A 15,293-nucleotide genomic window follows, 5' to 3' on the forward strand; every position below is an offset into this window, starting at 1 on the left:
TTGAACAAATCAAATTCCTTTTAATCTGCAAACAAATTGATCTGACTGGTATGGATCTGAGAAATATTAGATTCTATGGGTAAATCCCAGTTGGATCAATTTGTTTAGGTGTAGATGAAATGGAATTTGATTTGTTCAAACCAGATCAAAACACATGTGTGTAAGTCTACTACAGGGTATCAAGAAAATGACAAGAAAGGTGGTTTACAGTCATTAAAAATAAATTGTTTAACCTGAAGCAAAATAAAAAGATACTGCAATAAAGGTAGAAGCATTTTATTGTGACTGTTACAAAATACTTTTGTTATTCTGCATTAATGTCATAAAATTGGTGTACAAGTAGTTTGGCAACAAAATCATAAACTTCAAATTTCAGATCATTATTTTGTACAAAGTACATATTGTAGTAATTGAATAGATGCAAATTTGTAGCTCTCAAGGAAAAAAACTAATCGCTTTCTCAAAAGTTAAGTATTTTCAATCAGCATGGTTGCAAGTAATGTATGGACACTGCGTGTAAAACAACAAACATAATTTCTCCTATACACTTTACATTTTAAGAGCACTTTATTGTAAAAAATAAATTTTAATGACCTTTAAAGATGTCGTTGTAATTATATACAATTTGCAAAACGTTTGTGTAAACATATTTACAAAGTACAGTAATATGGTATTTCCCACTTAGTTAATATTACATATTTAAGTGACATTATCATTAAAGAATATTTTTAAATATATCTGATAAAACAGGAAACACATCTCAACATGTGTCAATGAGAACATATGAAAATCATTCACAGTTTTTACAACAATGACATTAACAATTATAACTGTCTGAAGTCAAGTTATCAGTGCACTGCACACAAGGAATTAAAGGGAACACAGGGGAAAAATATTTTCTTTCCATAATCATTAAAAACTTGAAGTGTCATCAATACAAATTTGGAATTTGCTGCTTAAAAAGTTAGGTTTTATTAGATTAGTTTTTTTATTTTTTTAAATATTTGCTTTTTTGGAAAACCAGAATATTCTTTATGGGACATGCATTGTTTGGCAATTTTATCTTTTAACCCCTTAAGGACACATGACATGTGTGACATGTCATGATTCCCTTTTATTCCATTAGTTTGGTCCTTAAGGGGTTAAACCAGCAAGCAAACTAAAGCCGCCAAAATAAAAAGAAAAACTTTGAAAAGTATGTAATAAATGTTTATAAACCTGGTCCAATAGCATTCTTGGAAACACATCTCAGCTACGGGGTTTCCTCCTCTCCTCCCTCCCCTTCTCAGTTTCAGATCAGTGCATTAATATAAGAAACCGGGCATAAGAGAAGCGATGTCCCTCGCTTTTTATCTCTGTCAAGACGATGCAAGGTGATGAGATTAACTGCACATGTGTAAATCTATCAGGCATGCGCAATTTACTTTTACAGCAAACCTAGGGATAGGACACTGATTGGTTAGATCAGTGTTCCCTGTGGAGTGGGTGTGTAAAGCATAAGAAAGAAGAACGTAAACATAAAAAAAAAACATATTTACCTAAGGACAGATTAGTTAATATACTAACATTAAAGGAGAAATCAGATTTGGGGGGATTAATAAAAAATATCTATGAAAGTCTGATTTTGATATACTTAACAAAAATATTTCCGTAACTATGTAATCCTTGAATGTGCTGATATTTTTATTTAATACTACACAAATCTAATGGATATATGCAACAGAGTAAAAAATGAAGATCAAATAATATTTTTTTCCCCTCCAAGCATATATAAATGAGCTGGAAAACAGAAAAATGCAAATGTTTCTATGTGTATTACAAGGCCACCTTAAAGGGAGCTATACATGTATTCTATACATTGCACTAGTTAAGTCTTCCAGCAAATTTACAGATTTACCTGCATATTGCTTTTTCGTTCAAAATAATATTAAAGTAAAGGGATGAATATTTGAGCATTGCTTTTAATGCCTAACTATACAAAATATTTCATAGCAAAATGCCTAGGCCACCATACACTGAAGAAAAAAAAAAAGGTGTGGTGGGTTCTATTTCATTTCCTATAAGCATTGATGGTCAAATAAAGTAACAGACCGACCTCTCTTCAAGAACAGGTTGATTTAAAGGACCACTCTAGGCACCCAGACCACTTCTGGGTGCCAGGTCCTTCTAGGGTTAACCCATTTTTTCATAAACATAGCAGTTTCAGAGAAACTGCTATGTTTGTGAATGGGTTAAGCCTTCCCCTATTTCCTCTAGTGGCTGTCTCACTGACAGCCGCTAGAGGCGCTTGCGTGATTCTCACTGTGAAAATCACAGTGAGAGCACGCAAGTGTCCATAGGAAAGCATTATGAATGCTTTCCTATGTGACCGGCTGAATGCGCGCGCAGCTCTTGCCGCGCGTGCGCATTCAGCCGACGGGGAGGAGAAGAGGAGGATCGGAGGAGGAGAGCTCTCCGCCCACCGCTGGAAAAAGGTAAGTTTTTACCCCTTTCCCCTTTCCAGAGCCGGGCGGGAGGGGGACCCTGAGGGTGGGGGCACCCTCAGGGCACTCTAGTGCCAGGAAAACGAGTATGTTTTCCTGGCACTAGAGTGGTCCTTTAAATATTGCCCAGCTAGATAGAATATGGGCAACAAATAGAATTTTCACATTTAATAAAAGTAAAATACTTTTATCGCAAATTATAGGATACATTTTGAGATATGTAGTCAGCATTGCTGAATAAGTCATTCTACAATATTGTTCAGCATCAAAAAGTATAATTGTGTAGCACGTTTTATAAATTGGAAAAGCGGGTTATTCCACGATTTCCACAGTATTACAATTTTTCAAATCTCTTTCAGCAGGAGAAAGGTGATCTGATATAATAATATAAACAGTAAAAGTGCAATATTACTATGTTAATTGATTTCATGGTCCTCTGAAGATCCTTTAATTATAGTAATAGTTTTTTCACAAGATGCATTTCAATACTTTTTTTGTTTGCTACATTTTTAAAGCTAAGTTGTGTAATTCCTGTAAATTCTTGTAATTAAAGTGAAAGTCCCCATAGAGATGGAGTTAATAATGCACCTTTATGAGAAGAAGCAGATTGGTGCAGCATGGTGATTGCCAGGCATCCACAGTAGCCCCTTAATGCTTCTCAGCAAATCCAATCGTAATTGAATTGGCTGAGATCATAGTCGCTCAACATCCCAGCCAACAGTGGAGCATCAAACATGGCAAGACCACCGGCTGTGGGACAGAAGGTAAGTTAAGTTTCTACTTTTAGTATTAGAGTAGTGTCCTAAAAATCTAAAATAGAAATATAAACAAGGATGTTATAGTGCCAACATTTCAGTGCTCCTTTAATTTGAATTGGCAGCATGTCATGTTTTATGAGCTCATGAACAACTTAATGAGTTTACCTACTACTGAATATATGATGTTTTGATTAATTTACAAAAAAAAATGTATGATGGCAAAAGTTGCAAGAGAAGATAATTAAGGTATGCAAACACTTCACAAGAAATTGTAAAATATTTTTGATGTTCTAAATTATGTTTGTTGGTTATATGGAACATGCATTTTAACAAACAGCAAAGATATATATGAGAAATCTATATAATGTAGCCAAATTCAGTTACCTTCATAAATTTAGTATATGACCATGGGCTTAAATGTCTGTTTTATGCAGCATATACTGGAAATATCATTAAGTCTATATAACAAGATAATGGTTTTTAAAAATAACTTATGTTAAAACGGCAAGACAGATGTTTTTGTGAAACACAAGACATAATCTGCATAGTGAAACGGTATTACCCAAAAAAGAAATTCAAGTATGTTGACAAAAGGAATGTCCTTATTATGAATAGCAAGTTGTTGCTGCTAAACAGTCATTTTGTGTTGAACTAACTTTTGGAATGCCCTAAGAAAATCACAGGATTTTTCTACCTATGTTCATCGAACTGAAACCCACTGTTTAAATTTAAATCGAACTGTTCAGTTTCAGGGAATGTAGCTTTGAGTTTAGAACCATCACACAGTAGTTTTCACATTCTTAAAGTTGATTATCCAGTCACACCATTTTTCATTCTCTTTTGAAGATCCACAAATTACTCAGGGACCCAACATGTAGACCTATGGTCTTCATGATAAGGCCCTATTTTAGGATGTAACTGCTTAAGTGGACTCCCATCTCCAACCTCCAACCTCTTGTTACATATCTTCTTAGTTTCTTGAGGGACACGTAGAATGTTTTTTTGTCATTGGATGTTATTTCTCACATTGTTGCATTACCCACCATTTTAGACTTGAAGCTGTTGAGTTTTATTTGTACAAATATCAAGGTAGTCATCACTGAATTCCTTTTAATTTGGATTATGTGTGATGTTTCATTAACTATCTTTCGAAGTCCGGGACTGCTGTGTTTGATACATTTTGAGCACTCCTATGACAACATGTCCTTGGACTGGTGGAATACTACCTGCATCTTTGGGGATCGCAACCCCCATCATTCTTTAATACAACTTTATTTATGTTAGTGAGTTACATTGATGAGGTGTCAGGCCTCTGCTTTTGCTGAATACCTTAACAAAAATTATATAAACCTTCAATTTATTTACGTTTAGGATCCAACATTTTTGGAGTTACAATTTAGTTCCACTCATAATTCACAAATGATAACTAATATTTATAGAAAACGTACTTCTGGTAATTCTTTATTTGAATAATTTTGTCATCCCAAACACTTCTTTAAAAGGATTCCAAAAGGGATTCGCCTTCAAGGAACACTAAAGTGTTAGGCATCCAAACATGTATTCCCTGTGTGTGTAAATAAAAATATAAAACAAAGATTTTTTTACTTACCTTTTTCCAGTGCCGAAAAAGGTGCAAATATCCAACTAAAAGACCACTGCACTCTAAGATGAAGTGGCCTGGGTTACTTTAGTGGTCCTCTAATTTTAACTACTCTACCAAAAAAGGCAGCATATATTGCCTGTGTAAAAATAATATATATGTAAATCCCAAATATTTGCTCACATCTATCTTCTTTACCGCCATAGAAAATACTCTCCCCATACTTAATGTAGAGCCACAATTTGCAGGTTTGGCTAGGAAAGACTGTAGACTTTAAGCACGGATTGAATGTCCACTTTATCATTGCCTCATTTTGTTTAAGACACCAACTAGTCAGTTGATCAACATGTTAACTCCCATTTCGCCAACTCTATCGGAGTTATTCAAAGCCAAAATAGCTGACTAGTAGAATGTTTCAGTTTGACTACTGTGGCTGTAAAGGATCAATCCAAGCATCATAACCAACTCAGCGTTGTGAGTGGTACCATGGCGCTGTCCCTGGTAATGGGGCAAACCATTTTGCACAGGTTGCCATCTTACCTAGATCCTGCCGGGTGACACGCATTCAGATTTTGCAGAGGTGTTAAATCTGGACACCAATCCCACCAGCCGTTCATTGGCTGAGAGCATCAGGTGATCCTCTATGTATATACACATAATTGATATTGTTACAGGCTGGCTTGTGGTGCTGATGGAGGTGGGCAACAATATAAAATATCTTAGTCTGTGCAGCGTTTCATACTGAGACATTGCACATACAGACTCAAAGCACAATAAAAATCTCAAAATACTGAAGCAGCATGGTGCCTGGAGTAACCCTTTAAATTTGAAATTTGCTTTGAATTCCTGTCAATTCTCACTTTAGTGAATAACCCTGTAACAATCCCCAGTTCTAAGGCCAGGTAGGATGTTTTTTGTTTTTTTTGGTTTACACTACTAACCTCAACATCTGAGGAAATGAATTTAGAAATAATTATTTCTGATGATTTAAAGGTAGGCAGACAATGTAATAGAGCAGCAGGAAATGCTAGCAGAATGCTTGGTTGTATAGGAAGAGGTATTAGCAGTAGAAAGAGGGAAGTGCTCATGCCATTGTACAGAACACTGATGAGACCTCATTTGGAGCATTGCTTCCTTGAACCATGGACTGTCCCTTTAAACATGTAGAAAGTATTCAAGTGTATATTTTCCTGTAATCTTGTTTGTTTCATTGGGGGTAGGGCTTCTTATAAGTGAAAGAATCAACACTCTCAGATTATAATGGGGACTCGATTTCATCCATAATGTCAAAACCATGCGTTCTCACTTTAATTGTTTGTACACTAGCACTTCACACTTTTTGTGTACACATATTTTTCTTTATGCTATTTTTGGATTTTGTTGGCTAATATTGATTAATATGTATAAGAGATTTTAATTTATTTACTAGAGATTTACTCTTTTTTTTTTTTTTTTTTTTTACAGTGGTAATCTCTTTGGAAGCCAAGCCCCATAATGGACAAATAAGACTGCACTTGTTTCTTAACTGAATGCTAGTGGCTGTTACATCATGAAGCACTGTGTTTCCCTAGCCTAGAACCTGGCACAAAAGGAATTATCTGCTATAGGAAAGTTATACACGCATGTTCAAAAGTATATAGAAATAAAACATTATTAATCCTGTAGACCATCTGAAGAGCATTAGAGAAACTATAATCAGTACTTTATCCATATTATTTAATAAATCGTACAATTAATGTACACAGATTTTGAATATTCCCTCCAGTTGACTTACAGGTTTAAAATGCCTAACATATTTAAAACACATGCTGTGCATAACTCCAGCCTTTCACAGTCTCATCCTTATTTGCTTCTATGAATTCATACTTTTGTCTCCAATACTTGTATGGAGCTTTGCTATATTATTTAAAGGGACACTTAAAACGCCCAAACTTCTTTAGCTTAATTAAGCAGTTTTGGTGTATAGATCATGACACTGCAGTCTCACTACTCAATTCTCTGCTGTATAGTAGTTAAATAACTTAATTTATGCAGTGCTAGCCACACCTCCCTGCATGTGACACACACAGCTTTCCTTACACTTCATGGAAAGAAGGGGAAAAAAAGTATTTAGGATCCATTATTGCACCCTATGTTTAATTTAGAATTCTTATCTCTTGCTCTGTTAACTGCTGGTCAGAACCTGCAATGGCATCCGGTGTATAATTAAATTCAAAATATACCTGGAGAAAATAAATTCTAAATTAAAAAAACACTGTTCTTTAAGTTCTGACTGTAAATAAAACCATTGTTTTCATGTTGGCTGTGTGAGTAATAGGCAGGGGAGGTGTAGCTAGGGCGGCATGGACAGAAACAAAAGTGATTTCCCTCCTAAATATCAGAGAATTTAGTAGTGAAACTGCAGGGGCATGATTTCTACAACAAAACGGCTTCATTAAAGTAATGTTGTTTTAGTGTGCAGAATGTGTCTTAACACTCAACCTACATTTCTCATAAATAATATTGTGTGTGTTTTATATGAACATGTTTTGGATTTTGTTTTCCTTAGCGATTGGTCTCTTTCTGGCGCATTTAGTTTAATGTCTATATAGAGTTTATTTTTGGTCCCATTCAGCTACTTTATTTTTGTACATAAGGGGGAGCAAGACAATTCAAGATAAAACAAATATTCCAGTACAATAATGTGTTATCATCCCTGACTTATTTCACAACTTACAGAAGGAAAGAGTAGAATATTGGGACATACTTAATTTAAAAGAATTCTTGCAAATTTTCATTCACTCTTCTGTATCGGATACACTCCCACAGATAGTTATTTTGAACTGGATGTTTTTCCTGGAGATTTTAGTATTTAAGTAACATTCAAATTTAAATCCAAAGCAACGCAAGATCATTTGATGAAGAAAGAGAAGCTGTGAGAATTCTGCAATCAATACTTTTGCTTTGGAAGGCAAACAAAAACAAATAAATAGTCCACCATGTGATTTTTCTGCAGATTTCTTCTTGCAGAGCTGCATTTTATAGGTAATTTTGCACAGTACCTTAAGAGAAAATTAGACAGGATACACATCTTCCATTACCTATTATCATGTAAAAGAATCTTAAAAGTCTGCAGCTCTTTGATACTTGTCGAAAGCCTGCAAAATATAAAAAAAACTATTATTTTAGTGATGTATAATATGTGTGCCTAATAAAAACATATGCCAATTAAAGCATGTTATATAGCGTATTATAATCCAATTGCCTGTGTATGTTATCCAACTACCAACTTACATTTAATTATATTTTGTTGCATTGGGTTGTGGTCCATATTTATCAGTAGTAAAGAATGTGATAAAAGGTCCAGATTTTTATTTCTTATGGACTGTAACTTAAGATCAGTTAGGATATCTAAGTCACCCATTTAAAAAAAAAAAAAGGAAACAAACTCTATATGGCCAAAAGTATGCAGATACTTTTTTTTTTTTTTTTTAACCAATGAATGGGTCCATTTAATTTACAGTGAATGATTATGAGCACATAAAGGAAGCTTAAAACTGATGTAATCTTCATAGACAAAGAGAGCAGTGGAATAACTTAACTCTGCAAAGCTTGTCCCCATTCTAGGATACCAAACTTGGAACTTGTGTATTTGACAGGCTTTCCCGGATTATTGACAGCATAGAGCAAATGTAGGCAACCTTTCGGTAGTACTGTGCCAAAACAAGATTTTGAAGACCCTTTGTGTGCCAGTCCTATGTTTTTAAATTGAGGTGTGTATGTTGCCGTATTCGGTTTGTCTTATTTATGGGTGCTGCAGTTGCTTTGGAGTACTGCATTTGTTCGTATGTGGGCTAGTACAGTATATGTTCACGAGTAGTTTGTGTTATTGTGTATGATACCCATGAATGAGGGCTACTTATGTAATTGTGTGTGTGGATGACATGTCACATGTTTTGTTTGGTGTGTGTATGTGTAGGGCTGCTTGTGTTATCGCATGTAAGAGGCGGTTTGTGGGGCTGCTTGTGTTATCGCATGTAAGAGGCGGTTTGTGGGGTTGTGTGCGTATATGTGGATTGTCAGTGGTGTTGTGGGGATTTTGTGTGGGCTGTTTGTATTATTTGTATGAAGAGGGAGGTGCATTCTGCAGCTCTATGTATATCTAGCAGTGTGGGTCATGTTCATGTGGTCCAGTGGGGACCAGGCAGGCCAGATAGAGGTCAAGGGCAGGAGATGTGATAGCTGCTCTACTCCAGATTCCCGTTCTAAGATGTGAGGACCTGATCTGAGATCACTGGCTCTAAGTGCTGCAATGCGTAAATTGAGGATTATCTTTCACCACCTGCAATCACCCCTTGGATTGCACTAGGGACTCTTGATAGGCCAGAGCACAGCCTTAAGACTGTACAAAGGCACCTCAAGTGAGATTCATGGCACAGGTTTCATAGGTTGCTGACCCCTGGCCTAGAGGCTCTTTGCAGAATATATAAGTAAAAAAAAAAGGTCAACATAAAAGCATAGTCAGTGGGTTGTTCTACAGCTATTTGATCATTAAGTGTATGAATTCATGCTAGTGTAGTGCCAAGATGTCCTTCCTGTATGTAGAATAAAATGTGTATGCTCCAGATACAGGAAATTACCTGTAACAACAAACTACAAAATACAGGGAATAATGCTGGAGATTGACAAACTGGAAAATCCGCAAAAACATACCTTCCAAAAGAATTTATTAGCGCAACTATTTCCTGCCGTGTAAGCTGAAATCCTTTTGATGAGCTGTTCTCTGAAAGACTCTGTATTTCTTTCTCAGAAAACAATATTTTTAGAGCAGTTCCCAATCCTTGAGTCTGAAATAAATGTTATATATAAAAAAAAATGTAAATGTCTAGAAAAAGTCTGTTAAATAATCTCTAACCATTTCACTAGCAAATTCTGTTTAGCGGAAAACCGTCACTAAGGTTTCGTAACAAACCTTTAAGTGTGTATATATTTATATATCTACATACACACGCACACCACTTTCCTTTACGCATGTTCACATTGCAGTGATATCAGCAGTTAGTAAGGAACATGCGTTTGCAGGCTTGGTCAACAGAAGCTGCTTCAATTAGTGCTATATTCAGTAAACCAAAACTTGACAAGGTCTTATTTGCTGCCATTAACGCTATCTCAGAGTGTTAGCCAGCATGAATCACAAGTCCAGTCAGACAAAGAAGCGTAAATAGGGTCCTGGGATGAGGCACCTGTGACAGGGAGGGGTGCAAAACCAAGGAGTTGGCCTGACTCCCAAATGGCTGCACTCACCTGAACAAGCATAAATAGGGTCCTGCTGGGAGCCAATTTATATAATAAAAAAGGAAAAAGAAAATCCAGCGCAATTCCTTACCACTCAACAGAAACTTCAGTGCTGACAGATATAGTTAGTTTTTTTTAAAAGCACCTAATCTAGGCAAAAAATAATGGGGGTTAGTTACATTATATGATCATACATTTCATAAGCCTGCCACAACATCAATGCACCCCATTCTTGGCGGGTCCTACTCTAACAGCCTAATGTCTGCTTCATGAGCAACTTACTTGGGGAAAAAATTCCATGTGGAGTTCTCTGCAGTACAAGGCTAAAAAGAGCCCAGGGATGAAGCCCTCCCTGTCACAGGTGCCTCATCTCAGGGCCCTATGTAGCCTTGTACTGCAGAGAACTCCACATGGAAATTTTTCCCCAAGTAAATAGCTCACAAAGCAGACATTAGGCTGTTAGAGTAGGACCCGCCAAAAATGGGGTGCATTGATGTAGTGGCAGGCTTATGCAATATATGATCATATAATATAACTAAACCCCCATTATTTTTTGCCTTGATTAGTTTTTTTTAAACTAACAAGATCTGTTAGTTTAAACTAGAGAAACTAACAAAATCTGTTAGTTATAAACTAGAGAAAAGCACACTCATAGATACAACGTGTTTTACTGGAGTGTATTGTAATGTCTGTGTTACATTGCATTTCTAATAGGCATATAACACTAAGCGATATATTTTTTTATTTTAAAAATTACATTTTATGCATAACACATACCTGAAGTTTTCCCCATAATCTGCATTTATCACAGCCAACACAGTCCATTATTCTTGATATGTTTTTAAAGTGCAAACGAAACTCTTCCTAAGAGAACAAACAACGCTCAGCATTACCAGGAAATCCAAACGTAAATGCATCTAAAACAAGTGTTAAATTTCTGATAGGACGGATTGTACAACTCAATCAGAAATCTCTAGCCGATAATGAGAACCAAGATGGAAATATCACCTAAAACACCTTTAACATGTTTAAAAAAAATGTCTTCCCATTTTACACCATATCTGCTCCAGGTTCCATTCTGGCACATATGGTTGTCACAATGGTAACACGCTTTTCTCCCCTCTCTCCCCCCAAAAAATTATCTGCCTCTTTCCAAAAGCATATATCTTACCACTCCGTATAAATAGAGTGATAGTACCTGAGCAAAGCTATAAAGATGCGTTTGTACATATGTAAGTACAAACATACAATAACCCTTTTATATTTAACTCTTATATTTTATGTAAATTAATCAAGAGAAAGAAATTAGTGACAAATCTGAAAAGAAAAGGTCCGAGCACTCCAGAGCTCAATAAGCGGCCCATTTATTAGAATCAAATGGTCTGAGTAACGATTCAACTCAACAATGAGCCTTTGTCAGTTGACAAAGACCCATTGCTGGGGCGAAACATTGCTCGGGACATTTGGTTCCAATAAATGTGCCTCTTATTTAGCTCGGGTGTGCCTGGACCTTTTCTTTTTGATTTATTACTGTGTGGGGGTTGTGCTAGCCTCTGGATTGGATTTGCATCCAGTTTTCTGGCACTTTTGCATTAGTGCAGTTCCTATTTCTCTGTTTGTTAAAAGAAATTAGAGACATCTTGAGCTTTCTCTCAAATTAGATCTATGAGCAAACAAATAAGCTGATTCTATAACATTAAGCAGTGTCTACATTTTTTTCCTTCAATTTAAAGAAATACCCCAATAGAAGAGAAAAGATCAGCATGCTAGACCATTTGTCTCAATCTGTACCAGGAAAATCCCCAAATCAGAGGTTTGTAATGGAGAGGCCTGTAATTTTGAGCTGCAAGTGCGCATGAGTATGCTTGTGGCTTCCAGCGTAAGTTCTCCAGTTCCTGTGCACAGACAGGGCTAAAGTAGGCTCTGTGGGTGCGTGTGAGTGGCGAGAAGCACAGTTTGTTTTAATCAATTATTTTATTTTTATTTATTTTTTTAACTTTTTTTTAATTATTTATTTTTGCAGTGCGGGTAGTTACAGCCAAGTGTGCTACGCCACGACAGCGTCAGCAGACAAATCATCAACATACATAGTGTTACATTTGCGTGCATGGAAATACTTTGCACTATATATTTTTTGACAAAAAAAAGAACAAGTTAAAGTAGATTAGACATAAGCTTTCCCTGAATAATATGATCTGATTATACAGGGAGTGCAGAATTATTAGGCAAATGAGTATTTTGACCACATCATCCTCTTTATGCATGTTGTCTTACTCCAAGCTGTATAGGCTCGAAAGCCTACTACCAATTAAGCATATTAGGTGATGTGCATCTCTGTAATGAGAAGGGGTGTGGTCTAATGACATAAACACCCTATTATCAGGTGTGCATAATTATTAGGCAACTTCCTTTCCTTTGGCAAAATGGGTCAAAATAAGGACTTGACAGGCTCAGAAAAGTCAAAAATAGTGAGATATCTTGCAGAGGGATGCAGCACTCTTACAATTGCAAAGCTTCTGAAGCGTGATCATCGAACAATCAAGCGTTTCATTCAGAATAGTCAACAGGGTCGCAAGAAGCGTGTGGAAAAACCAAGGCGCAAAATAACTGCCCATGAACTGAGAAAAGTCAAGCGTGCAGCTGCCAAGATGCCACTTGCCACCAGTTTGGCCATATTTCAGAGCTGCAACATCACTGGAGTGCGCAAAAGCACAAGGTGTGCAATACTCAGAGACATGGCCAAGGTAAGAAAGGCTGAAAGACGACCACCACTGAAGACACACAAGACACACAAGCTGAAACGTCAAGACTGGGCCAAGAAATATCTCAAGACTGATTTTTCTAAGGTTTTATGGACTGATGAAATGAGAGTGAGTCTTGATGGGCCAGATGGATGGGCCCGTGGCTGGATTGGTAAAGGGCAGAGAGCTCCAGTCCGACTCAGACGCCAGCAAGGTGGAGGTGGGGTACTGGTTTGGGCTGGTATCATCAAAGATGAGCTTGTGGGGCCTTTTCGGGTTGAGGATGGAGTCAAGCTCAACTCCCAGTCCTACTGCCAGTTTCTGGAAGACACCTTCTTCAAGCAGTGGTACAGGAAGAAGTCTGCATCCTTCAAGAAAAACATGATTTTCATGCAGGACAATGCTCCATCACACGCGTCCAAGTACTCCACAGCGTGGCTGGCAAGAAAGGGTATAAAAGAAGAAAATCTAATGACATGGCCTCCTTGTTCACCTGATCTGAACCCCATTGAGAACCTGTGGTCCATCATCAAATGTGAGATTTACAAGGAGGGAAAACAGTACACCTCTCTGAACAGTGTCTGGGAGGCTGTGGTTGCTTCTGCACGCAATGTTGATGGTGAACAGATCAAAACACTGACAGAATCCATGGATGGCAGGCTTTTGAGTGTCCTTGCAAAGAAAGGTGGCTATATTGTTTTTGAATGTCAGAAATGTATATTTGTGAATGTTGAGATGTTATATTGGTTTCACTGGTAAAAATAAATAATTGAAATCGGTATATATTTGTTTTTTGTTAAGTTGCCTAATAATTATGCACAGTAATAGTCACCTGCACACACAGATATCCCCCTAAAATAGCTATAACTAAAAACAAACTAAAAACTACTTCCAAAAATATTCAGCTTTGATATTAATGAGTTTTTTGGGTTCATTGAGAACATTGTTGTTGTTCAATAATAAAATTAATCCTCAAAAATACAACTTGCCTAATAATTATGCACTCCCTGTACATGCAGTTACGTTGATATGAGGATTCTCTGAGCATACTTGCATAAATTCTGTCTAGCTTATACTTCGCTATGGGTTACATTTGAGCATTAATTCTGAAAGCTGAACAGGCGCTAGCTAACATTTGTCTCAGATACAAGATATATAAAAAGAAATAACCTTGGTGAGACATAAAAGTAGTAGGAGTAACATGAGCAAACCCAGGAGATTTGCTAGGTAACTTCGTTTAAGGGTAATCACGTTTGGCTAGGTTATGAACCACTGGGGGTTAATTTGGACCAAAGGGACTTGCAGTCATATGCTGATGGTAATAGGAGAGTTGGATCAGCATGGTGTGAGTAGCAGTTGTTAATCTCTCACTTAATAGCTATCATGTTAGTCAGGGGTGTTCCAAAACATAGGTAAAAGCCCTGCATTAGCCCCTTCTGGCCTGCACCTCCCTGACAGCATTAGGGACCTATGCCTACTACTACCATGAATCACAATGCGAATTAAAGGGACACTATAGTCACCTGAACAACTTTAGATTAATGAAGCAGTTTCGATGTATAGAACATGCCCCTGCAGCTTCACTGCTCAATCCTCTGCCATTTAGGAGTTAAATCCCTTTGTTTATGAACCCTAGTCACACCTCCCTGCATGTGACTTGCACAGCCTTCCAGAAACACTTCCTGTAAAGAGAGCCCTATTTAGGATTTCTTTATTGCAAGTTCTGTTTAATTAAGATTTTCTTATCCCCTGGTATGTTAATAGCTTGCTAGACCCTGCAAGAGCCTCCTGTATGTGATTAAAGTTTAATTTAGAGATTGAGATACAATTATTTAAGGTAAATTACATCGGTTTGAAAGTGAAACCAGTTTTTTTTTTTCCATGCAGGCTCTGTCAATCATAGCCGGGGGTGTGTGGCTAGGGCTGCATAAACAGAAACAAAGTGATTTAACTCCTAAATGACAGTGAATTGAGCAGTGAAATTGCAGGGGAATGATCTATACAGTAAAACTGCTTTATTTAGCTAAAGTAATTTAGGTGACTATAGTGTTCCTTTAAACATAGAAAGCATCACCCGGGTATGTAAGCATTGTTCTTGTAATAGCAACTTCAGCTTGTGTCTCGTGTTGAAAGGTCCCAGTTGTTTCATCAGTGGAGTAAAAGTTTCTGTGAGAGTCCTAGGCCGTGGGCCTCTGGGTGCACCTGTCGGGATTGCGTTGCTCGATGCCCATTTTGGTGGCTTAGTCTGTTGGGCCCAGTGCTGGGCCCCAAAAGCAATGTGGCTGTTAAGCAATCCTATGCCCATTCTGGCTTTAGCTTTGGGCTGGTGTGTAGGGCATTGTGTTGTCGCTTGGGAAGGGCGCCCGGTTAAGATGTTGTGTGGCATGATAGAGAGCTCACCCAGGGGCCGTCTGTTGTGGACAGAGGGTCCAGGAAT

The 15,293-nt window shown here is 37.2% G+C and overlaps 1 protein-coding gene across 1 annotated transcript in view; it reads right to left on the reverse strand.

Annotated features, from left to right (window-relative positions):
* Positions 1–4,254: 4,254 nt before the first annotated feature.
* Positions 4,255–15,293, reverse strand: part of ERO1B (endoplasmic reticulum oxidoreductase 1 beta) — a 54,878-nt gene continuing 43,839 nt past the window's right edge. Inside the window, exons 14-16 of the mRNA XM_063443369.1 lie at positions 10,893–10,979; positions 9,534–9,667; positions 4,255–7,978 (exon numbers count right to left, since the gene is read on the reverse strand). Coding sequence (XP_063299439.1) covers positions 7,918–7,978; positions 9,534–9,667; positions 10,893–10,979 — 282 coding nt within the window. The 3' untranslated portion in view covers positions 4,255–7,917. The remainder of the gene's footprint in view (positions 7,979–9,533; positions 9,668–10,892; positions 10,980–15,293) is intronic.

This window comes from Pelobates fuscus, chromosome 2 (genome assembly GCF_036172605.1).
Source record: "Pelobates fuscus isolate aPelFus1 chromosome 2, aPelFus1.pri, whole genome shotgun sequence".
Lineage (NCBI taxonomy): Eukaryota > Metazoa > Chordata > Amphibia > Anura > Pelobatidae > Pelobates > Pelobates fuscus.